The 25905-nt window shown below is 42.2% G+C and overlaps 1 protein-coding gene across 1 annotated transcript in view; it reads right to left on the bottom strand.

Annotated features, from left to right (window-relative positions):
- The window catches only part of lysmd2 (LysM, putative peptidoglycan-binding, domain containing 2), a 55829-nt gene extending 30925 nt beyond the window's left edge, over positions 1-24904 (bottom strand). Inside the window, exon 1 of the mRNA XM_073033150.1 lies at positions 24579-24904. Within this exon, the coding sequence (XP_072889251.1) occupies positions 24579-24773 (195 nt within the window). The 5' untranslated portion in view covers positions 24774-24904. The remainder of the gene's footprint in view (positions 1-24578) is intronic.
- Positions 24905-25905: the final 1001 nt, after the last annotated feature.

The raw sequence follows: 25905 nt of genomic DNA, 5'->3' as shown, positions 1-25905 counted from the left end.
AGGGTCGATGATCCTGTTGCCATTATTTTTTATGCAGGGGGGTTGGTCTGCTGTTTCTCTCTGAACTGACTTCCATGTTTTGTCTTTGTTTCATGGCTATCTGGAGAAGACGAATCTCAGAGTTGTATACTTTGTATGCTGCATGCATACTTTGATAACAAATGAACTTTTGAACCTTTTGACCCATTTTCTTGCGAGCCCAGATGATCAATACATACTCAATTATATCCCTTTTTCAGCCCAACACATCACAACTGTACATTATGACCTTTCTTCTCCCACACCCCAGGGATATGAACACACACTAAAAACTAAACAGGACCATGCTACACCAGATCTGATGCCGAGTCTGCAGAATGTGCACTTACCTGTACTTAGGTGTGGAGCCCAGACTCACAGGATATCTACACTCCAGAGTTCCATAGCATGTCCTGGATGGCTACTTAGCCTCAGATTGTGAGCTAGCACTCCAGAAATTGCCCATCAGCAATAAGGAGTGGATAGGTTCTTTCCCAGCTCTTAACATTGAGATATTTAAAACTTATCTCAAATGAAGTAAACAAATCAATTAAAGATAATATTTTTTAAATATACACAAGCCTAGTTTGAAAGCACACAAAAATAAAAAAATAAAAATATTGAAGAGAGAATTATTTTCCCCTTTGCCTCCCAATGCTCACTGAAATTAAAGTGGTCTTAGTTCTAATGCGAGGGCAGCCCTGGCACAAGGTTGTGACAAAATCCCTTCATTTAGTTTGTCCAACACCACCAAAGGGAAACTACATTCAGTAATGCCTGAATCTCCAAATATTTCACTTGCTTTGTAAAAACAGAAGATTGATTACAAATGTAAACAAATTCAATAAAATCGTCAACTAAGTTGCATCCAAGAACTGTGGTAGAATTCAAAATGAGCCTTGACAGAGTTTGCCAGGATATTCAAAAGATATTTTCATATTCATTATATTCTAAAGCTATTCAAGATGCAATTGTTTCCAGATCAATTGGATGAAAATTTTCTACATCATAACAGTGCAATGAAATTAGACAGGGGCTAAAAATAAAAATGCTTAACTCAGAAATGGTAAATTGCAGTAGTCAGTGAAGGTGTAATAATCGAAACAGAACAGGGTGAGATGTTAAATTATTTGAGTGCCGATAATCCATCACTTTGAAGTTCACAGAACAGAAATATTTAAAACTAGATAGTCAATTACAAATTATTTTATTGTCAAAATTTATTCATTACCTTACATAAATCAATGTTGTGGTGGATATTTCTAAGAATCAAATGCAGAACTTGGGAGGAATCAAGGCAAATTCCAAAAAGATCCATGGTACAGCGGACGACACGGTAAGTAGTATTGACCCAAGTCTGAAAGCTATGCTGACCACCAATATTACCTTGAATGGAAGAAGTCAATAGCAATACTCACTTGAACTTCACAATTATTCCTGTATCTAATACCGTCTATGCAAATTAGTCATTTAAACCAGTTAGCCGTAGCAAGGCAGTTGTCAGCCACCATTTTGCTCTCAGCTTTACAAAATAAAGGTCAATAAATTAAGCAATTGTGTTCATATAAATTTGTTCTTCTGATCATTAAAACCCAAAACCGGAGTGACTCTTCTAGGGTTCTTCACTAACCACTAACAATCTCCAAATTCTCTCAGATCTTTTCCAGGCAAAAAAAATAGACTGACTAACTTCCCTCTGATCAAGTCAGGAATCTTGCAGAATTCAACAAATATGCACAATCTGCAGTGATTCTTTTCATATCAAATTGTGCCAATGCTAAGTCTTTTGCAACGACCTTGAATAATCTTGAACAAACCCAACCATCCAATACACATCCACAATCAACATAATCATTTGCCCAATCCATTTATCCCATTTCACATTGTAATTTTCTGATTGCAATAATAGACTTTTTAGCCAGCAATCATGTCCTGGATCCCCATGTGCAAAACAGGCTCACATCACCCACCCACCAGAGGACCACACTCTCTCATACTCCAACTTCACTTTAAACTCAAATAACTTGCCCACTGTTATAACTTCAAAACTTACCTGTTAAAGCTGGAATCGTGAATCTTAACCAATTTAATCTTAACCAACAATTCAGGATCAGCTTCTTCCTGACTGCCATCCACCTTCTGAATGGACATTGAACCCATGAACACAACCTCACTACTTTGCTATTTGTTTTTTCTTTGCACTACTTACTTACCGGTAACTAGTTAATACACATATATATACACACACACTTACTGCAATTCACCGTTTTTTCCATATTATTATGTATTACATTGTAATGCTGCTGCAAAGTTAACAAATTTCATGAAATATGCCAGTGATATTAAACCTGATTCTGATCTTAAACTCCAATATATCTTATATCTTATTCTTTAAACCACAGTTCTGCCTCCAATACTATTAATCCAAGCAAGCTCATCACAGATCTCTGGACTCTGGGAGATAAAGCCTCCCTCTGCAACTGGGTCCTTGACTTTCTAATCAAAAGCCTGTAAACAGTAAGATAAGGCAGCAACATCACTACCATGATTATTCTAAATACTGGTGCTTCACAAGGTTGTGTCCTCACTCCTCTGACTGCGTGGACAGATTCTGCTCTGACTCATCTACGGTTGCAAGAAAACATTTGTGAACCCTTTGCAATTACCCGGTTTTCTGCATTAATTACTCATAAAATGTGGTCTGATCTTCATCCAAGTCACAATAATATACAAACACAATCTGCCTAAACTAATAGCATACAACCAGTTGTACTTCTTCTGATCAATACTGAGCACACCATTTAAACAAACAGTCTAGATACAAACAAAGTATGTGAACTTCTGGGGTAATGCCGTGTGCAAAAGCTATTTAGAGTCAGGTGTTCCAATCAATGAATGCTAAAGGAAGTTAAAAAGAACCCAAGGGTAACAGCAAAAGACCTGCAGAAATCTCTCGCTAAAATCCCTGTTCACTATAAGAAGAACACTGAACAAGAACTGTTCATGGAAGGACAACAAGGAGAAAACCACTGCTCTCCAATAAAAAACAACATTGCTGCATGTAAAAGAAGAGGTCAAGAGGTCAATACTCCCCAATGCCATTAGGCTTTACAATTCTACCGCCAGGACTTAAGAACTTTTTAAAAGCTATTATTAATGCTTTTTGAGATAGTGATTTAGATGCATATCATATTTTTTTTACTGAGTTAAGTATTGCATGTAAGTAGTTTAGCTACAACAAGTGTATGGGACATTGGAAAAAAAGTTGAATTTCCCCATGGGGATGAATAAAGTATCTATCTATCTATCTATCTAAAAGGCTAGCTGGATGTTCCACAACACTTCTGGGGCAATATTCTGTGGACAGATGAGACAAACGTTGAACTTTTTGACAGAAATGCATGCCGCTATGTTTGGAGGAAAAGGGGCACTGCACACCAACACCAAAACCTCATCCCAACTGTGAAGCACGGTGGAAGGATCATGATGGTTTGGGGGCTGCTTTGCTGCCTCAGAGCCTGGACAGTTTGCAGTCATTAAGGGAAACAAATTCAAAATTGTATCAAGACAATTTACAGGAGAATGTCAGGACAGCAATCTGTCACCTAAAGCTTAATAGAAGTTGGATGATGCAACAAGATCTGAAAACACAAGGGTAAATCAGCAACAGGATACTTTAAAAAGAAGAAAATGTGTGTTTTGGAATGGCAAAGTCAGAGTTCAGACCTTAATCCAATTGAGATGCTGTGGCATGACTTGAAGAGGGCTGTTCATGTAAGGTATCCCAGAACTGAATGAACTGAAACAGTTTTGAAAGGAGGAATGATCTAAAATTCTTCCTCACCATTGTGCAAGTCTGATCAGCAGCTACAGGAAATGCTTGGTGGAGGTTATTGCTGCTAAATGAGGTTCTACCAGTTATTAAATACAAGGGTTCACATACTTTTTTCAGTCTAGACTGTCAATGATTAAACAATGTTCAAAAAATGTGTTATTAGCTTAGGCAGATTGTGCTTGTCTATTATTGTGACTTAGATGAAGATCAGACCACATTTTATAAGTAACTAATGCAAAAAAAAGGTAATTCCAAAGATATACAAACTTTTTCTTGCAACTTAACTTGTTTGCAGATGATACCACTGTAGTAGGCCATATCTCAAATGATAATGAGTCAGAGTACAGGAAGGAGAAGAGATAATTCCCTTGTTTTAAATTTTCAAGTTACTCTGGAAAAACCTCTATATATTTAATTGAATCGAGTCTATTTAAATTTACATCCATCCTACAACGTGAGTGAGTAAAAGTCTTTGCATTATGACTCCATCGCAATGTACATTAGACTTGTAAATGTACGACATTTACAAGTTTAATGGCTTGTAGAAAGAAGTTGTCCTTTAGTCTGTTGGTCCTGGCTTTAATGCTGTGGCACCGTTTGCCAGATGGAAACAGCTGAAACAGTTTATGGTTGGGGTGGCTTGTGTCCCCAATGATCTTCCAGGCCTTCCTTCTACACCTGCTGCTATTAATGTCCACAATGGAGAGAAGTTCACACCCACAGATGCACTAGGCTGTCTGTACCACTCTCGTACCAGGAGGTGATACAGCTAGTCAGGGTGCTTTCAATGGTATCCCTCTAGAAAGTCTCGAGGATCTGGGGGCTCGTACCGAACTTCTTCAGTTGCCTGAGGTGGGAGAGACTCTGTTGTGCTTTTTTTTTGCTATACAGGCAGTATGCAGAGTCCAGGTGAGATCGTCGGTGATGTGTATACCGAGGAACTTGAAACTATTCATTCTCTCAACTGCAGTCCCATTGATGTTGATCAGGGCAAGCCTGCCTCCGTTCCTCTTATAATCCACAATCAGCTCTTTTGTTTCTTGGACACTGCGGGATAGGTTCCTTCCTTGGTACAACTGTGTCAGGGTGTCAACTTCTCCTCTGCAGGTTGTCTCGTCACTGTTAGAAATAAGGCCGATCAATGTCATGTTATCTGCGAATTTGATCGGCAGATTGGAGCTCTGTGTGGCAGTACAGTCGTGGGTGTAAAGGGAGCAGAGGAGGGGACTCAGAACACAACCCTGGGGCGCATCTGTGTTGAGGGTCAGAGGGGCAGAGGTGAGGGAGCCCATCCTTACCACCTGTCAGTGATCTGATAGGAAGTCTAGGATCCTGCTGCACAAGGTGGGGTGCAGGCCGAGGTCTCTGAGCTTCCTGTCAAGTCTGGAGGGAATTATGGTGTTAAATGCTGAACTGTAGTCCAGGAACAGCATTCTAATGAAAGTATCCCTCTCCTCCAGGTGAGTGAGGACGGTCTGTAGTGCTGTGGCTATGGCGTCATCGGTAGGTGAGTTGTAGGGGGTCCAGTGTGGGTGGTAGCAAGCTGCAGATGTAGTCTTTAACCAGCCTCACAAAGTATTTGCTTATAATTAAGGTGAGTGCGACAGAGTGGCAATTGTTCAGGCATGCTACCTTGGTTTTCTTAGTGTTATTATATCCGGGCAGTTTTTCTGGATTATCCTATCTGTAATAACTGATCGGTCATAACATAATTTGTGGTATTCTGACTCTAAAACTCGATCAGGCTGTACTTATAGTAAGATATGATTTCTTTTAAGATTTTGTATTTTAAAGCAAGATTTTGATGAACGATGCTTGCCACTTGATTCTGCCTGTGTAAGTAATCAGATTGAGTTAAACTGCTCCAGGATCCTGTAATGTGTTGAATAGTTTCTGGTTTTTCTTGGCATTTTCTAAATTTATCGTCTTGAATTTGTTGATCTTTTATTATGTTTTTTTGATAATTTTTTTGGTGTTAACCGTCTGATCCTCTATTGCCACAAAAAAACCCTTCTATTTCTGGGAAGAGGTCTCCAACCCCGAGCCAGGTACTCAATGCTTCCTTGTGGACATCTAGTCTGCTCAGATTATGGGGATGTCTTCCATGGAGTGTCATGCCCTTCCGTTGGTTAACATTTACTTCAATAGTGATAATGCCTTCATTTTTCTGTGTTGTACTCTCATTTAAAGTTTAGTGGAGTATACTTCTTATCAGAATTGCATATGCCTGCACAGAGTGTTAATTCCTGTCTTCATTGATGAAGGTATATCCTTGGAATTTTTATCTGACTGTTGTGTGGACTTTTTAAAGTCTGTTGTTTCTCTTTCTCCTTCGGTCCTAGGTAACGGATGTATATAGTGTTTTTTGAAATTTGTCATTTCATTTCTAATTTTAATTTGCAAATTTTAGAGTGAAAGGGGAACCTGAAAGGAAACTTATTCACTCAGAGGGTGATGTAGAAGGAGCTGCCAACAGAAGTGGTAAATGATGATTCAATTGTTACATTTATTATTATTATTATTATTTTTTTGTGTTCTTTATCTTATTATGTTTTTGTGTACTGCATTGGATCTGGAGTAACAATTACTTCACTCTCTTTTACACTTGTGTACTTGTGTAATGACATTAAGCCATCTTGAATCAAGTGATACAGGTACTCCAGTAGGAGCAGAACACATTACTTGCCATTAAATACCTAATGATTTCATACCGTCATAAAGCACTACAGCACTGAAACAGGCCCTTGGCCCCTGCAGTCCGTGCTGAACTGATCTTTTGCATAGATCTATTTACCTGCACCCAGACCATATCCCTCCAAACTTTTTCCATCCATGTACTTATCCAAACTTCTCTTAAATGTAACAATTGAACCCTTATCTACCACTTCAACTGGCAGCTCGTTCCACACTCACAGCTTCCCCTTTCCCTTCATATCTATCATCTCCAGTTTGGGTCTCAGTCAACTGGCGTGAAAAAGCCTGCAGCATGCATTCACCATTATCTATAGCCTCATAACTATGCCTCCCTCTATAAGATTGCCCCTCATTCTCCTGCACTCCTGGGAATAAAATCTTAAAATCTTAACCTATTCAAGCTTTCCCCATAACCCAGGTCTTCAAGGACCAGCAACATGATAGGGAGAAGTCACCTTGATATATACGCACAAAAGACTTTGCAAAGGCTAGAATCCTGAGCAACACACACAAAATGCTGGCCTGAAACGTCATATGTTCATCCCCTCCATATCGATGCTGCTTGACTCGCTTAGTTCTTCTAATATTTTGTGTGTGTTGAGCTTGATACATACAAGGGCTTCATATAAATGTCTGCTTTACTAGACCATTTAAGAGACAACAGTATTGCTGTAGATCTACAAGGCAGACACAGGATTTCCTTCCTCAAAGACATTAATGAACTAAATGGATTTTATGAAAATCCGGAGAATAAAGTTGCCATTAATGATACTCTGGTGATCAACAGAAACCAGTGAAAGGACAAGCAAAACTATCAGCAGATCTACGTATGATTTTTTAAGAGTGAAAGAGCTTAATGGAAAACAATCAGGAACATAACCCTTCTAAATGATGCACTACAAAAATATGAATACTTTCCTCATGACTAAAAAGTATCAATGGCTTTGTGACAGAAGTGAATACAAAGCTGAGTAAGGGAAAATGTTATTCAAAGCGTGAATACAGTTGATAAAACTATTGCCTCCATCACACACATGAGAAAATCTGCAGATGCTAGAAATCCAAAGCAACACACAAACAATGCTGGAGGGACTCCTGGTGACCTGATGAAGGGTCTCGCCCCGAAACGTCGACTATTCACTCTTTTCCATGGATGCTGCCCGGCCTGCTGAGTTCCTCCAGAATCTTGTGTGTGTTACTCTGCCTCCATCACACTGTTTCTCCTCTTACACAGTCCTTCTGGATCAAGGTGAGTTGGTTCTACTCTGGTTCCGTGTATTGTGATGGATGAGACCCACAGACCATCCCAAAGATGGGGCAGAGCTTGTGAAGCAGTATGATCTATCTCCCGTTTACACTTGGCTTCTGTTCACTCCGGAAGCATGGATTAGAGCTACTTATTACCATTCCATATAGTCCTTTCCCACTTTGGACAATCATGAGCCTGGAGTAGAGGAGGAGGGGTTTATCTTTCAACAACTCGGCTTTGAGAATGTGCTTGCACTTGAAGTTCACCTGGTAATCTCCCTTTGTGAAGGAACTCAAAGTAAAATGCCTGTTTCAGGAATTTCGGATTGAGTATGCCCATTTGTGCCAATTAGGCCTCAATCCTAGGGAGGCTAATGTGGAAAAAGATGACACTGACTGACTTATCCATCCAGTAGCTTTGAACCATACCATGGAGGCGGCATTGGTGATCTCCCTCCAGTGCCTTGAGATGTCTGCTGTAAATAGTCAAACTCTCAGAGGTAAAGAAGAAAGAGAAAAAGAACGATGCAGCTGTCCACATTGGTGGATCAGCAGTGGAATGGGTCAACAACTTGGAATTTCTGGGTGTTAACTATCTGTTTATCTGCCCTGGGCCCAACTCATAAATGCAATAAGGAAGTAAAGCCAGGGTTTTTACTTTCTTAGAAGGTTAAGGTTTAGCATGTCACTGAACACTCTAAGAAACTTCTACAGTATCCTAAATGATTGTTTCATAGTCTGATATGGCAACTCAAATGTGCAGGAATGCAGATTAGTGGACTCAGCCAGTTATATCATGGGTGTATCTGATGGATATCATCATCTGGGTCACGTCATCTTCTCAAAGCTACTATCCAATGAGAGGCATCGAACTCTGAGGTCCCATTCCATCAGGTACAAGAAGAGCTACTGCCCTTCAATTATTATGATCTTGAATCAATTTGTACAACCTCTAATCACCACCTCAGTATAGCAACATTATGACCACTTTCCACTACAACGGATGTTATTTTGTTTTTATTTTCTTTCCTATATAACGTGTTAATTTATGGTTTTTCTTGTGAATGTATCTGATGTCATGCGCCTGTGATGATGCTGCAACTGAGTTTTTCATTACACTTGTGCATGTGACAATACACAACTTCCTTCTTTCTGTGCTGAGAGGAGCCTCCTGAAATTTGGGATACAGTCCGTGTTTTCCAGGATATCGTCCCAAACCGTTAACATTATCTAGCCATTATCCAAAGGACACAGTAACTACATGAACTTGTTGCTTAGATTTTCCAAAGATTATTTAATACTTTTATAATTTATAGAAGTAGCAACCTTTACTAGCTCAATACTACTCAGTACATCGAACAAAATAGAATACAGAATATTACAGCGCAAGACGAGCCCTTTAGCCAATGATGTCGTGTCGATCTTTTAACCTAAAGATCAATCTAACCCTTCCCTCTCACAAAGCCCTCCATTTTTCTTTCACCCCTGTGCTTTTCTAAGAGTCTCTTAAATGTCCATAATGTACTTGCCTCTGCCACCACTCCTGGCTACGGGTTCCCCGCACCTGCCACTCTGTGTATAAAAAAACCCTACCTCTGACATCTCTCTACAGGAGCGGGTAAAAAAAAATCACACTGCTTTTAAAAAAAAAGAAATTCCCATAGGAAAAGCAGTGTTCATGAGTTGAATAAGATAATTTCTGAAGTACATTTAAGGAAGAAGTTCAAGAGGCAACAAAATACATTTCTTGCGTGTGAATGCTTCAAGTTCCATTTGAATTACCTGACATTTCTAGATTCTTTTGAATCATTGGATTCTAAATAAGCATTTCTGCAACTGGATCAGTAATAAGAGCGTAAGTGTTTCCTTTGCTGAATTAGCCAATTGAAATATCATAGGGCAGTTGGCCAAATGCCATTCAACATGTTCAAACAGACAAGTGAATTTTCCTCTTTCACAAAATGCTTCAAATGTATGCACCATCGACAGTGTAGTAACCTTAACTACCTACAGTAAAAACATTGCATTCCTGGGCAGCTGCAGTCACCTACTCAATGGTGTTACACAAAGATCTTCCTCGAAAGCAACGCTAAAGTGTTATGTGCAAAAGCTGTATCTCAGATTAAAGGTTGTGATGGAACTCAAGCGTCGTAGAGCGTTCAAGTAAAGAGAAAAATGCCTTCCTCTTCATGCTCCAGACGCAAAGTCTGAATAGCCAACCTTTGGACATTCAGCCTCAGATAAAATGCCATGGTTTACGCGTATTACAAAGTCTGTGAGCATCAGTAGAAAAGACAGTCATTCAAACAATTAGATTCATTAGGAAGGAAAATTCAATATGTGCGCAGCTGGGCATTTATTTAATCTCTGGCTGCCCAGGGAAAATTTATGGGTTTTCCCTTCATAGTGCACAGATGATAACGTGTTAGTTCTCCCACAGTTATGTTACATAGGAACTTACAGAAAAATATCCAGTGACAGTGCTCTAACTTGTAACAAATATAACTTTTTGTTTATTCACACAACACACACAAAATGCTGGTGGAACCACAGCAGGCCAGGCAGCATCTATAAGGAGAAACACTGTCGACGTTTCGGGCCGCGACAGTGGGCTACGAGAACCTGATGTCGTTAGTCAGTGCAGTAACATTACTCTACTGCTATTGGCTCCCACTGGCAGCGAGCACCACTGCAAACATGGTCCCGTGCAATCAAAGTGCATCGTGAAAATCAGGCCCCTGGACTGCCTCGTTCCCAACAATCCTGAAGGCATCAATTTAGATATTTCATTGATTTCACTGAAAACAATAACATTCCTAAAAAATCCTGACAGGCTAGATTGAAGGAGGAGGATCCCTCTGGGAATCTAGGACCTGGAGAAAAGTAAGGGGTAGGCATTTAAAACCTGAGATGATTTTTAATTCTCCACACTAGTCAATTGTGGAAACTCATTTGTTTCTGTGGATTGAGACACCAATGCATATGGCAAACGACACAAGATGGAAAATCAACTATACTTCTGGCAAATGGCAGAGCAGACTTGAAGGCCACAAGGTCTACTCTTGCTCCTAATTATGCATTTTTTTAAAAAGATATGTCTGCTCTCTTTAACTAATCTCCTTTTATGGTCCATAGAGACTTCCCAGCAGTGCAAATGCAAATTTCCCCTAAACCCCGTGCCTCGTTGTCTGCCAAATAATCCCTTCAATCCCTTTTGCGGTAAGTACAATTTTCACCGACCAAGACAGGATACAAGAGCATCCAATGGAAACCTGTAAACACAAGAGATGCTGGAAATCCCAAGCATCACACACAAAATGCTGCAGGAACTCAGCAGACCCGGCCACATCTATGGAAATGAAGACAGTCAACGTTTCCGGCCGAGACCCTTCATCAGGGCTGAGAAGGGTGATGATGCCAGAATAAAAAGGTGGGGCAAGGGGAAGGCAGCTAGCTGGGAGGTGATAGGTGAAGCCAGATGGGTGGGAAAGGTCAAGGGCTGGAGAACAAGGAATCTGATAGGAGAGGAGAGTGGACTATAGGAGAAAGGCAAGGAGGAGGGGAACCCAAGGGGAAGAAATAGGCAGGGGAGAAGAGGTAAAAGGCCAGAGTGGGGAATAGAGGAAGGGGGGATATTTGTTTATTGGTAGGAGAAATTAATATTCATGCCATCAGATTGGAGTCTACCTAGACGGAATATAAGTGTTGCTCCTCCACCCTGAGGGTGTGGTCACACTAAGGCCAACTTATACTTGTGAGTCGCACCGACGCCTAAGGTAACGCATACCCTACGCCGTATCCTATGCCGTAGGGTGACATGCACCTCTCCAGAACAGTTACTCACATGTCGCGGCGATGCAGACCGCAACGACTGTGATTGGTCCGCTTGGTAGCATCGCATCTCCTCCTTTGCATTTCCGGTTGCTTCCTGTCTGTAGGCTGTGTGTACACCGATGCGAAATAGATGAACCAAATTGTCAAATCTACCTGCCGACATGCAGAAATGTTTAAAATGCATTTCCTTGTCCACGTCGCTCACGAAGAAACTCAACACAGTGACACAGAAACCCCACCACCATCTAGTGTTTTGGCGCACATCAACACATGCTCGCTACGGCGTAGAGCGATGCAGAAGTGAAAATCAGGGTTGCGGCGTAGCCCGTATGGACAAGTATAAATCAGCCTTGAGAACATGCAAATTCCATACAGGCAGCATCCAAGATTAGGATTGGATCTAAACTCATGAGATGAGAGGCAGGAGCTCTGAATGCTGCAGCTCCTTCTGACTCTGAATTCCATTAATATTTATTTATCATGCAAATCCTTTTCAAATTGCAACACCACAGCACTGAAAAACACCAAGCCAAAGATTCATGGCTCCAAGTAACATGATATCATTGTGCTGCCATCTGTCCTGATGCTTTACACAGCTAAATTATATCGATCCACTACAAGGCAACAAGTTGCGGGCTTCCAGTGTGGACAGCAGACATTGTGCATTTTTCGGTAATAGAATTACAGAACAGTGCCTTCAGACTGGTGCCTAAAGTAATTATAGTGTCGTATTAAACCCGACTCTGTGAATAAAATGAAACAGAAAATGGCAGATACGCTCAGCAACCCTGGCAGCAATCGCAGAGACAGAAAGGTCAATAATGATTAAGGCCAAAGACCTTTTATCAGAGTTGGAAATCAAACCTGTTTTAAGCTACAGGGAAGGAGAAGCTGGGTCGTGAGAAGGAAGCAAATGTCTGTGATAAAATGGAGACCAAACGAGAAGTGGCACATGTGGTGATGGTACCGACTTGTTAATCACAGCTGATCTGTCTGCAGGAAATGAAAATAGGTTATGAGAAGAGAGGAGGATAAAAAGCAATATCAACATCGAGATAAAACAAATACAATATGTGCTGAGAATGCAAAAGAAATTTTGGAAATGCTCTATGGATCTGGAAAAACAGAATTAAAATTAAACACAAGTTCCAGAACAATCCAAAGTTCAAAGTAAAATTTATTATCAGAGTACATACATGTAATCACATACAGTGTCTATAAAAAGTATTCAGAACCTCCCCTGGAAGTTTTCATGTTTTATTGCTTTACGACATAAAAATCACAGTGGATTTAATTTAGCTTTGTTGACACTGATCAATTGAAAAAGACTTTCATATCAAAGTGAAAACAAATTAGGCGATCCAAATTAACTACAAATATAATACACAAAACAATTGATTGCTTAAGTATTCATTCCCCTGCCCCCTTTAATATGACACACCGAATCATCACTGGTGCAGCCAATTGGTTTTAGAAGTCACATAAATTAATTAAATGGAGATCTGTTTTTGGAGACTGGTGTGTAGTCAAGGTGTTTCAATTGATTGTAGTAAAAATACACCAGTATCCTGGCAAAAACCATGAAAACAAAAGAACACTCCGAGCAACTCTGCGAAAAGGTTATTGAAAAGCGCAAGTCAGGAGATTGATACAAGAAAATTTCTAGGTCACTGAATATCCCCTTGAAGTACAGCTAAGACAATGATCAAGAAATGGAAAGAATATAGCACAATTGTAAATCTGCCTAGAGCAGACCGTGCAAGAAGGAGACTAGTGAGGGAGGCCACCAAGAGACCTTTGACAACTCTAGAGGAGTTACAAGCTTCAGTGGCTGAGATGGGAGAGACTGCACAAACAACAACTGCTGCCCGGGTCCTTCGCCAGTTGCAGCTTTATGGGAGAGTGGCAAAGAGAAAGCCACTGTTGAAAAAAACTGACATGAAATCTCGGCTAGAGTTTGCCAGAAGGCATGTGGGAGACTCTGAAGTCAGCTGGAAGAAGATTCTAGGTCTGATGAAACCAAAATCGAGTTTTTTAGTCATCAGCTCATCACATCATCAAAAACACACCATCTCTACCGTGAAGCATGGTGGTGGCTGCATCGTGCTGTGGGGATGCTTCACTGCAGCAGGCCCTGGAAGTCTTGTGAAGGTAGAGGGTAAAATGAATGCAGCAAAATATAGGGAAATCCTGGAGGAAAACCTGACGCAGTCTGCAAGAGAATTGCGACTTGGAAGAAGATTTGTTTTCCAGAAAGGCAATGACACCAAGCACAAATCCAAAGCTGCACAGGAATGGCTCAAAAACAACAAGCTAATGTCCTGGAGTGGCCAAGTCAGAGTCCAGACCTCAATCCAACTGAAAGTTTGTGGCTGGACTTGAAAAGGGCTGTTCACTCATGATCTCCATGCAATCTGACAGAGAATGGAGAAAAATTGTAGTGTCCTGATGTGCAAAACTGATAAGAGACCTATCCACACAGACTCATGGCTGTAATTGCTGCCAAAGATGCATCTACTAAATACTGACTTGAAGAGGGTGAATGCTTATACAATCAATTATTGTGCTTTACATTAGCAATTAATTTAGATCACCTTGTAGAAATCTGTTTTCCACTTTGACACGAAAGAGAATTTTTCTGTTGATCAGTGTCAAAAAAGCCAAATTAAATCCACTAAGATTCAATGTTGTAAAACAATAAAACAAGAAAACTTCGGGGGTGGGGGGGTGACTCCTTTTTATAGGCACTGTAAGGAGATAAGGTGAAAGAGGTAAATGGGAATGGGGGATTGTGGAGGGGGGGAGGGGGGAGATTTAATGGAAGTTCGAGAAATCGATGTTCATGCCACCAGGAAGGAGGGTACCCAGATGAAGTAGAAGTCCTCACAATTCTAAGAGAAGGGGAGCAATGGTTGTGGAAGCAGGGGCACCTCATTGAAAGAGGAAGAATTTACAGAGGATGATCCAATGAATGTGGGGACTGTTAAGATGGAAGGCAAGAATGAGGGGACTTTATCCCTGGTGTGGGGAGTGGTGTTGGAAGTAGCAGTGTGGGAAATGGGCAAATGCAATTGAAAATCCCATCACGTATAGCATAATGGAAACCACAGTAAGGGAAAATGAAGACATTTCAGAAATCCTGGAGGGGATGGTGTCAATTTCAGAACAGACACAGGAAAACCAAGGAAAATGGGAGAATGAAATTAAATTCTTACAGGAAGCAATGGGGGGGGGGGGGGGGAAGAAGGTGTAGTCAAGGCGGCTGTGGGAATCTGTGAACTTATACTGAACACTGGTCACTAAATTAGCTCCTAGATGCATTAAGGTAAGAGGATCAGAAATGGGCCACATAGAAATTAGAATAGGGTGGAAATTGGCAGCAAACACACTGAAACATCTACGGTTTGTACAGAATAGGCAGCAGTATCAATTCAGCCACCTTCAGATTAGCACAACGCTATTACAGCTCAGGGTGTCAGAATTTGGAGCTCATTTCTGGTGCTGTCTGTAAGGAGTTTGCACATTCTCTCCGTGACCATGTGGGTTTCCTCCGGGTGCTCCAGTTTCCTTCCATAGTCCAAAGACTTACCAGTTATTAGGTCACTGTAGATTGTCCTGTGATTGGGCTAGTGTTAAATAGGGGGTTTGTTGGTGTGGCTCATTGCTCCATGCTGCATCACCAATTAAAATTAATAATTAAATTTTAGTTCATAGCTCATCTCCTGAGATGGAAGCAGAGACCCAGTAAAGGGAGAGAAAATTCAGAGTAGTGCAAGTGAAGTTGAGAGCAGTGTGGAAGTTATTAGCATAGGTGATAAAGTTGATGAACTCTGCAGAGGGTGCAGGAAGCAGCACCTTGAATAATGGAGAAAGAATTGGGAAGTGGTACCTGAGAAGGTTTGGAACAAAGACCGTTCCACGTGGCCATTGAAAAGACTGGCATGGCTAAGGCCCAAGTGAGTGGCCATGGTTACATCCTTGATCTAAAAAGAAGTGAGAGGAGTCAAAAGAGAAGTCGCTCAGGGTAAGAACAAGTTCTGTCCTGCAGACTAATCTGAGGTGATCTGATAGCAGGATAGACAAGGCAGAGAGATTTTAAAAAATGAAAACAATGCCGCACTTGTGAAATACAGAACAGAAAGCACAGGAGTTACTGGAAACTTGAAAGCAGAAATGACTCAGAAAGCAAAACAACATCTGTAGAAAAAACAGCTAATGTTTCAAGATTCACTGTTCATCTGATATAGATCTCTGTTGTGGAGGGAGAGTGGGAAGGGAGCAGGGAGAGAGGGGAATCGTGGTTGGGGAAAGGGGAAGGGAGAGGAGTGGGAGTGGAAAGGACCAGAGAGACATTCTGTAATGATCAATAAAGCAATTGTTTGGAATCAAGTGACCTTGCCTCAGGGCTGGGTGTGTCTACACCTGCACCACCCTCCACCCTGGCACTCCCTTTCTGCCACCAGTCCCACACCCCTCCCACGGTGCTCCATCCTCATCATTCCCAGCATCCTTTGCTCCCGCCAGATTTACAGACTCACTCCCCACTCCACAATTACAGTACTGTGCAAAAGTCTCAGGCACCCGGGATGTATACAGCATATATCGAAGATTCTTCCACAGTTCTCTACGTCAATTAGTCTTTCTTGATATCTGCCCTATCACAGACATTGGAGACCAAAGAGACTGCAGATGCTGGAATCTGAAGCAACAAATAATATGCTGGCAGAATGTTTGAGGTTGAAGGATTGCAACCAGGAACATCAACGATCTCTTTCTCCCCACAGATACTGCCTGAGCCGCTGAGTTCTTCCAGCAGGTCATTTGTCCCTGTCTTTTTGCTTCACTACTCTGCATCTTAAAACATTGAGTTCTAACTTTTTCCAGTTCTGGTGAAAAGGTTACCAATCCAAATATTAACCCTGAATCTCCCTCTACAGATGCTGCCTAGATTTGTTCAATGTTTCTAATGTTTTTGTTCTTTTACATTATAAACTTTGGTTTAATATAATGCTAAAACTACTTTAGACACAAGATATATTGCGTGACCAGTCTGGTGGCAATATAAACAATAATTCTATTTACAGAGAAATGTAAAATGCCTGCTGTCCACAGTGAAGCCTGCAACATGTTGCCTCACAGCCAATCGATAGAATCTAGCTGTACACAACAGCGCTGATGCATGATATCACGGTATATCATGTTACTTGGAGTCAGGCAGCTCCAGCTTTGTGGTTTTCGGGACTGTGGTGCTGAAATTGTATCAGCAAGGGCTACTGACTAGATAAAATGTACAGGACTTTCACAGTAAACAACTAGGAAGATATGTGGTAAAGAGAGAGCAGATCAAAGCAGCAGTAACACCAAAGCAAACAAATATAATACTATGGAGGGGAGTAAACAGTCAACATTTCGGGCAGAGTCCTTTCTGAAGGGTTAAGGAAAACAACTACTAAAAATTGCTAAACCAGCCAACTATAGCAGTAGTTCACTACCTTGTGAGGCTGAACAATTAGCAGATTAGAATAAAAACCCTAATCCAAGCATATTCAATTGGTATTAGATGACAGAGCCTTTGGTCTATTTTGCTTATTTTCAGTTTGAAAGACTTGCCCAAATCGTCCCATTGTAAGCACTTCCCAAAATGATGCACCACCAGGATGAAGAACAGCTTCTATCCTGTTGTTAACAATTCCTAAACGGATTTCTTCGATATTAAAGATAAACTCTTGACCCCACAACCGACTTCATTACAGCTCTTGCACCTTATTGTCCACCAACACTGCACTTTCTCTGTAACTGCAACATTATATATTCTGTATTCTGTTATTACTTTTCCTTTGTACTATCTCAGCGTTAGCACGGCACTATTTCAACCTGGGGCGTCGGGAGTTTGGAATTCATTCCGATGCCTTCTAGTTTGTACTTCCTTCCCAGAAGTACACGGTCTTCCTCTGGGTGTTCCAGTTAGCCCCACATCCCAAAGATGAAGGGCCTCGGCCCAAAACATTTTCTGTTTACTCTTTTCCATAGATGCTGCCTCGCCAACTGAGCTCCCCCAGCATTTTGTGTGTATTAGGGTGTGTTGCTGGTTGGTATGGTTCACTGGGCTCAATGGGCCTGTTCCACACAGTCTCTCTAAATAAAAATAAAGTACTCGTGTTTTGAAATGAACTGTATGGTTTGCAGAACTAAGTTTTTCACTGTATCTCAGTATCTGTGACAAAAATAAATCAAAACTCCCCCCCCAAGCACTGAAAACCTTGCACTTGAAGTCAACCTCCAATTCCTCTTTAACAGCTTCCTTGCCTCTTTAAAGCTAAAACTCATCACCTTTCACCCCATTCAGAAGTTGATGAATAAGAACATTTACCAGTTCACTTTGAACATGGGCAACATCCTAGAGAAATGCAGGCAGCAGCAGCACCAATTATTAGATATGGCCATTTCTAATTCCACCTCAGTAAAGTCATCAAATTAATGGAACATCCTCCCCAAATTTGGCTGCCCACAGAAATACATCTCCATCTTTTGTTTGCTTCATGATAGCATGCAAGCTGTGATCAATCATGAGAGATGGGCTTTACACTTAAGTCAAGTCACTTTTTATTGTCATTTCGACCATAACTGCTGGTACAGTACACAGTAAAAACGAGACAACGTTTTTCAGGACCATGGTGCTACATGAAACATACAAAAAACTACACTGAACTACATAAAACAACACAAAAAACTACACTAGACTACAGACCTACACTGGACTGCATAAAGTGCACAGAACAGTGCAGGCATTACAATAAATAATAAACAAGCCAATAGGCACAGTAGAGGGCAGTAAGTTGGTGTCAGTCCAGACTCTGGGTATTGAGGAGTCCGCTAGCTTGGGGGAAGAAACTGTTACATAGTCTGGTCGTGAGAGCCCGAATACTTCTGTGCCTTTTCCCAGATGGCAGGAGAGAGAAGAGTTTGTATGAGGGCTGCGTGGGGTCCTTCACAATGCTGTTTGCTCTGCGTAACACTTGTAAAGCAAGTGTCTCTACCAGATGCACAACCATAAAACTCCATGGGAAGTCCTTGAAAATCATGGGGATCACTTCTCCTATCTCAGAAGTTGCCTTTTAGTTAAGGCTGACATTTTCAGCAAAATTCATCAGAGCCATCAGTAAACCAGCACAACCAACCTGCCTTTTCCCCTAAACCCTTACTTAATTCTGCTACTATGAAAAAATATATCCAACCTTGTCTTAAATATATTTACTGAGGTAGCCTCCCCTGCTTTATTGGGCAGAGAATTCCACAGATTCACCACTCTTTGGGATCAATCTAATCCTTCCCACCAACGTAACCCTCCATGTTTCTATTACCCATGTGGCTATCTAAGTTTCTTAAATGTCCCTAATGTAACTGCTTCTACCACTCTCCTAGCACCCCTGCCAGGGCATTCCATTCACCTAGCATTCTCTGTGTATAAACCCTACACCTAACATCTCCCAATACATTCCTCCAACTACCTTAAAATTACGCCCTTACTTATTAACCATTTCCACCCTGGGAAACAGTCTCTTGCTACCCATTTAGCATATGCCTCTTATCATCTTGTACACCTCCATCAAGTCACCTCTCACCCTCCTTCATTCCAAAGAGAAAAGCCTATGCTTGCTCAACTGATTCAGGCCTGCTTTCTAATGCAGGCAGTGTCCTCTGCACCCTCTCTAAAGCTTCCACATTCTTAATATAATGAGGCAATCAGAACTGAACATAATATTCCAAGTGTGGCCTAACCAGGGTTTTATGACCTCATGCTCTTAAACTCAATTCCTCAACTAATGAAGGCCAACACACTGTACACTTTCTTAAACCACCTTTTCAACTTGTGGGTTCAACAGCCATTTGAGAACCTATAAAACTGAAAAGGAAGCAAAATACCTTCAACCTCTGGTGTGGTTGCGGGGAGAGGGGAAGGTGGGGAGACCCAAGAGCAATTTTAGCCAATCCCAATTCAATTCAGGAAATAAAATCAAATATTTAAATAAAGGCTCAACTCCAAGTCAACAATTTTCATTATAATAAGAAAATCCACTAACAGGAGCATCCTTCAATATAATTAATCTGTATTTATAAAAGATATCAAAACATATTTAAAACAAATCCCTCTTTATAGTTGGCCAACAAAAACTTGTCATGTTGGTAGATTTCAACCAAATTTCTGCTTGAGTAAGTTTCTACTAATTTCTTCATGTTGCAAAATTGAAATATTCAATGAGGTTGGAAAGAAAGTATTTGTCATTTAGCGTTTTTGAATTCAGCAAAGTAGACTATAGGTACGTACTGATTACATTGTCTATGTCCCTCCCTGTATTATCATTTAAATCTACTATGTCACAGAGTCTCTCCGCTGTGTGTCCATCTCATCAACCAAGAAAAAGCAAAACCTAAACTCCACTCCTTCAAACAAGATTCTAAAAAAAATGTACATTAATAATACATAACTGTAATGTTGCCTCACCAGCAACATATGGCTGGCACCTGATCAGCTGGTTGGTGGCATTCAGTCTACACTCTGCCCTGACAATCAGACACTCACTGAATGTTCCTGCTTTAATCCTTATGAAATGTTATGTATCAAGGGCAGAAAGCCTATGCAATCACATAGATTAAAATTCCACTTAAAAGTTGAAACCATTCAAATTATTTATGTCAAAAGCTGAATTAAGATAGTAATTTATATCATGATAGTCACGAACCACTTGAATTTAACTCAAATTTTATGGGCCCATAGTTAAATATTAGCAATCAAGGTAGGCTTTACAGAAGCCATCGTCTTCAAATGCAGCAAATGAAAAAAAGATGACTTAGTTGGAAATGTTAATTAAATAAAACTGAACAAACCTTCCATCTGTGAAATCATAGATAAAAAAGATAAAAAAGTAAATGGCTAAAGTGGGGCAATAGGCCTCATTCAAATATTTGGTTGGTTCAAATGATTTGAATTAAGAGCTGTGTTACGAAATGAACTAAATAGTACCATTGTTTTTAAACATCACGGTATAGTTGATTTTAAACATCAGTATGCAGAAGGAGCTTAAATTTTAACATTTTAACACAATGCCAGCATTTTAAAATCTTTCTAGAATTGCTCTTATCATACAAAATACTCCTGACAAATTAAATTACTAACATATATGAGGGGTAATTGATAAGTTCGTAGGCTAAGGTTAAAAAAAGTCAATTTTAGAAAACCTAGCACATTTATTTTTCAACATAGTCCCCTCCTACAGACCCTCCTGACGAAGGGTCTTGGCCCAAAACGTTGACAGTGCTTCTCCTATAGATGCTGCCTGGCCTGCTGTGTTCCACCAGCATTTTGTGTGTGTTGCTCCCCTCCTACATTTACACACTTAATCCAGCGGTTGTGGAGCATACGGATCTTGGACCTCCAGAAAGTGTCCACAGCACGGGTGATTGATAAGTTCGTGGCCTAAGGTAGAAGGAGATGAGTTATACAGCTCTCATTACATGCACATGCAGGTCAACTCTTCGAGTGATTATGCGGACAGTTTGAAGTTTATAACTCATCAGGGATGACTGATAAGTTTGTGGCCTAAGGTAGAAGGAGATGAGTTATACAGCTCTCGTTACATGCACATGCAGGTCAACTCTTCGAGTGATTATCCAGAAAGATTGAAGTTAATAACTCATCTCCTTCTACCTTAGGCCACAAACCTATCAATCACCCCGATGAGTTATTCAAACTTTCTGCAGAATCACTCAAAGAGTTGAACTGCATGTGCATGTAACGAGAGCTGTATAACTCATCTCATTCTACCCTAGGCCACGAACTTATCAATCACCAATCTGTGGACACTTTCTGGAGGTCCAAGATCCGTATGCTCCACAACCGCTGGACTAAGTGTGTAACTGTAGGAGGGGACTATGTTGAAAAATAAATGTGCTAGGTTTTCTAAAATTGACTCCTTCTACCTTAGGCCACGAACTTATCAATCACCTCCGTACATTCACTATTTTATGTTATCAGCTGTTTACCAGACATTGTCGTTTAACTTGCCTCTGATTCTAATGTTGAGTTTCACTGTAATGGACATCATATTCAAGTTGTACTTTGAATACTCTGAACTTATGATTGCTAGTGATGTATTAATTAAGATACGGTTTTCAACAAAAAAGAACAACTTACTCGAGATTTGCCAGATTCTGGACATCTTGAGCAACACACCCTGACTGCTACAGCAACTCATCAAGTCAGGCAGCATCAATGGCAAGGAATAAGGCAGTCAACGTTTAAGATGGAGATTCTTCATTAGGATTGGAAAGGGGGCAGAAGCCAGAATAAGGTGGTTGAGGGAGGGGAAGGAACACAAGGTGACAGTTGATAGGTGAGGGGGAAGGTGGGTGCGTAGGGAAGGGAAGATGGAGTAAGCAGCTGCATGAGGATAGGTGGAAAGTGTAAAGGGCTGAAGAAGGAATCAAATAGGAGACAGAGGAGCATGGAAGAAAGGTAAAGAGGAGGGGAAACAGAGGGAGGTGAAAGGGAGCTGAACAGGGATCCAGAATGTAGAATGGAAAAAGAGAAAAGGAGGGTGGGGGGAAATTACCAGAAGTTGGAGAAATCAATGTTCATGTCATCAGGTTGGAGGCCACCCATACAGAATATGAGTTGTTGCTCCTGTTGTGTGAGTAGTAGGATCCTGTTGGAGATGGCAGAAATTACACAGAATTATGTGCTAGATATGAGGAGATAGGCAAGGACAAGGTGAAGCCTATCCCTGTATTAGAGTGAGGCAGATGTGTGGGAAATGAAGTTAATATGGGTGAGGACAGCACCAATGGTAGTGGAAGAGAAACCCATTATTTGAAAAAAGAGGACTTCTCAGATGTTCTAGAATGGAAAGCCTCATCCTGAGAGTACACAGCAGAGACAGGGAAGGGAATAGCATCTTTAGAAGTGACAAGGTGGAAGAGGTATAGTCGAGATAACCAAGAGTCAGTAGGTTTGTAAAGATGTCAATGGATAGTCTGTCACCAGAGATGGAAACAGAGAGATCGAGTAAGTGGAGAGGTGTTGGAGATGGAGTAAGTAAATTTGAGGGCAGAGAGGACGTTGGAGGCAAAGTTGATGAAATTAACAAGCTCTTCATGGACGCATGAAGCAACACCACCAAAGCACTTATCAATGTAGCTCAGGAAAAGTTGGGCAGCTTTACCAATGTAGGCCTGGAACATAGACTGTTCCACATAACTGATGAAAACGAACTTAACTCAACAGGAATCTAGTGCATTTTGGACAACCGTTGAATCAAAATTAGCAATTGGATTAGCCCTTTGCTTCATTCAAGTAGATGATTCATTGAAAGCAACCTGACTTTTTGTATCCTTCCCTTCTTTAAGGAAAGTAACACACTGGAATGGTCAAATCTCCTTTTCTTTTTGTACAGATGTCAAAGATGGCCCCAATAAGCTACAACTATTCCTGCAAAGTATTTTCATTTTTGAAGAAGACTCACATTTATATCGTTTCTTTCACATTCCCTTCAAGGTCCTCCCTATGAACAGTTCGCCAATAGGAAATGCAGCCATGAACTGAGTTCCCATGAGTCAAAAGATGCCAGCAGCCCAGAGGAAGCTGACAAAACCTATTCACCACTATCCCAACAGTAAGTGCGTCTGCTGGTCTTAAACTGTATCCCAAAGTGTAAATATTTTGAAGTACAATAAGCTACATTCTAAAGCACAGGAAATCAGCTTCCACAGGAAAATCCAACAGGCCACAACATGTTAACGACTAAGTAAATAGGTTTCTCCCCAATCCCACAGATGACGTCAAGTTCAACTCTGGCAAATCTCCTTAGGACATGAGGGTGCAAGCTTGACCACAGAACAAATCTGAAAGCAAGATTAAAAAGGGAAATGGACTATATCTGAACCATGCCCAATAACGTACTGTACTCAGAGAATATCTTTGAGAAGCAACAAGCCGAAGATGGTGGGGTGGGGTGAGGATGGGTAAGTTCTGGATAAAGATGGATCAGAGAGAACAAGGGGCTGAATGTGGACAGGCCAGAGAGCGGGGGCAGGGGGGTACATGGATGGGTCAGGGACTGGGGGAACATTTGACATAATAGGGTGTGAGTGGGGAACATGTTCGGGTAAGGAACTGGGAGGACGTGGATGGGTCAAGGTGTGACTGCGGGCATGGACGGGTCAGGGAGTTGGGGGATTGTGGACATGTTGAGGGGGACGTGGACTGGTCACAGGGTGGGGGGACAAGGACGGGTTAGGGGTGGGGGGACAAGGATGGGTCACAGGGTGGGGGAACAAGGAAGGGTCGGGGTTGAGGGGGGACAAGGAAGGGTCAGGGGTTGAGGGGGACAAGGAAGGGTCAGGGGTTGAGGGGGACAAGGAAGGGTAAGGGGTTGAGGGCGACAAGGAAGGGTAAGGGGTTGAGGACAAGGAGGGATCACGGGGTTGGGGGCAAGGAAGGGTCAGGGGTTGAGAGGGACAAGGTGTACGGTCAGGGGGTTGGGGACAAGGAAGGGTCAGGGGTTGAGGGGGGACAGGGAAGGGTCAGGGGGTTGGGGACAAGGAAGGGTAAGGGGTTGAGGGGGATAGGGAAGGGTCAGGTGGTTGGGGACAAGGAAGGGTCACGGCATTGGGGACAAGGAAGGGTCAGGGGTTGAGGGGGGACAGGGAAGGGTCAGGGGTTGAGGGGGGACAGGGAAGGGTCAGGGGGTTGGGGACAGGGAAGGGTCAGGGGGTTGGGGACAAGGAAGGGTCAGGGGTTGAGGGGGACAGGGAAGGGTCAGGGAGTTGGGGACAAGGACGAGTCAGGGAGCGGGGTACGGATCAGTGGTAAAGTGGATATGGTACGGGGAGGGGATGTTCGGGACATCCTTCTCCCGGGCCTACTCGGTCTCGCTCTCGGCTTCGGACTCACCGTGACTCCGTAGCGCAGGGCAAGGCCCTGCAGCGTGTCGCCTTCTCCCACCGGGTGATGGATGTAGCGCTCGGCCAGAGGCGCCGACACGCTGGCCGTACTGCCGTACGAGCGCGTCTTGGTCCGGGCCAGACTCTGCGACAGCTCGGCCTCCGACTCGTCTAGCCCCGCGGCCGCTAGCTGCGCCTCCGCCATCCTCTGCCCAGCGCCAGTCGCTCCGGCAGGAGAGGCAGCTGCTGCTCCCGGCCCGCGTGTGGTGCAGCGGCCGCCGCTCCTCCAGCTCCCAGTGACGGGAGGAGCCTGCGAGTTCGGGCAGACTGCCTCCAGACTCCCCTCGCCGGCTGCCTGCCACCGCTCGGGAACAAAATTCCCCTCCCCCGGTGTGAGGGACAGAGGCGAAGGCGGGGAGGATGGCAACAAAATTTGGCATTAACCTCGGGGCAGCATCGACGCGACGGGCCGAATAGCCTGGCACTGTTGTGCACAGGGTGTAAATATTGTAGCGAGACTCTATTTAATTCCGATATTGAGCACTGTACCCAACAGGAGACCAATTTAGGCCTGAGTCAAACAGTAGTTTTGTGAATGTTTTGATTGCACCTGTGCATACCTGTACTTGGGCATTGATAATAAATATCAAACTTTAACTTTGACATCTACCCAGTGTTATAGAGCTTGGAAACAGGCCCTTTGTCAAGGTGCATTCCAATGCTAATTCTATTTGCCTTTAGTCCTGAAACCCTCTAGCTTTTCCAAATATCTTTTATAATTATACCCTCCTCAATTACTTCCTCTAGCCACTGGTTCTGCATACTCACCATCCTCTGTGTGAAAAACAACTTGCCCCTCAGACCTTCTTTTCCCTTCTCACCCTTTAGTTACTGACTCCCCTGCCATGAAAGAAAACTGACCATCCAGTTTATGTATGCTGTTCATGATTTTATAAAGCTCCATGATAACCCTCAGCCTACTTTGTTCCAGGGAAAACAGTCCCAACGTATTCGGTCTCCCATTGAGTTACAGAGAAGTACAGCACAGAAATAGGTCGTTGGCCCACCTAGTCCATGCCAAAACTGCCTACTCCCATCAACCAGCATCAGGACCATAGCCGTCCATATCCCTACTATCCATGTACGTATCCAAACTTCTCTGAAATGTTGTAATCGAGCTCGCATGCACCACTTGTGCTGGCAGCTCATTCCACACTCTGAGCAGAGAAGTTCCCCCTCATGTTCCCCTTAAAATTCTCACCTTTCACCCTTAACCCATGACCTCTGGTTGTAGTCCCACCCAACCTCAGAGGAAAAAACTTGCTTGCATTTACCCC

This window comes from Hemitrygon akajei, chromosome 30 (genome assembly GCF_048418815.1).
Source record: "Hemitrygon akajei chromosome 30, sHemAka1.3, whole genome shotgun sequence".
NCBI lineage: Eukaryota > Metazoa > Chordata > Chondrichthyes > Myliobatiformes > Dasyatidae > Hemitrygon > Hemitrygon akajei.
The sequence above is the reverse complement of the archived record's forward strand: the minus strand, read 5'-3'. Positions and strand labels throughout refer to the sequence as shown.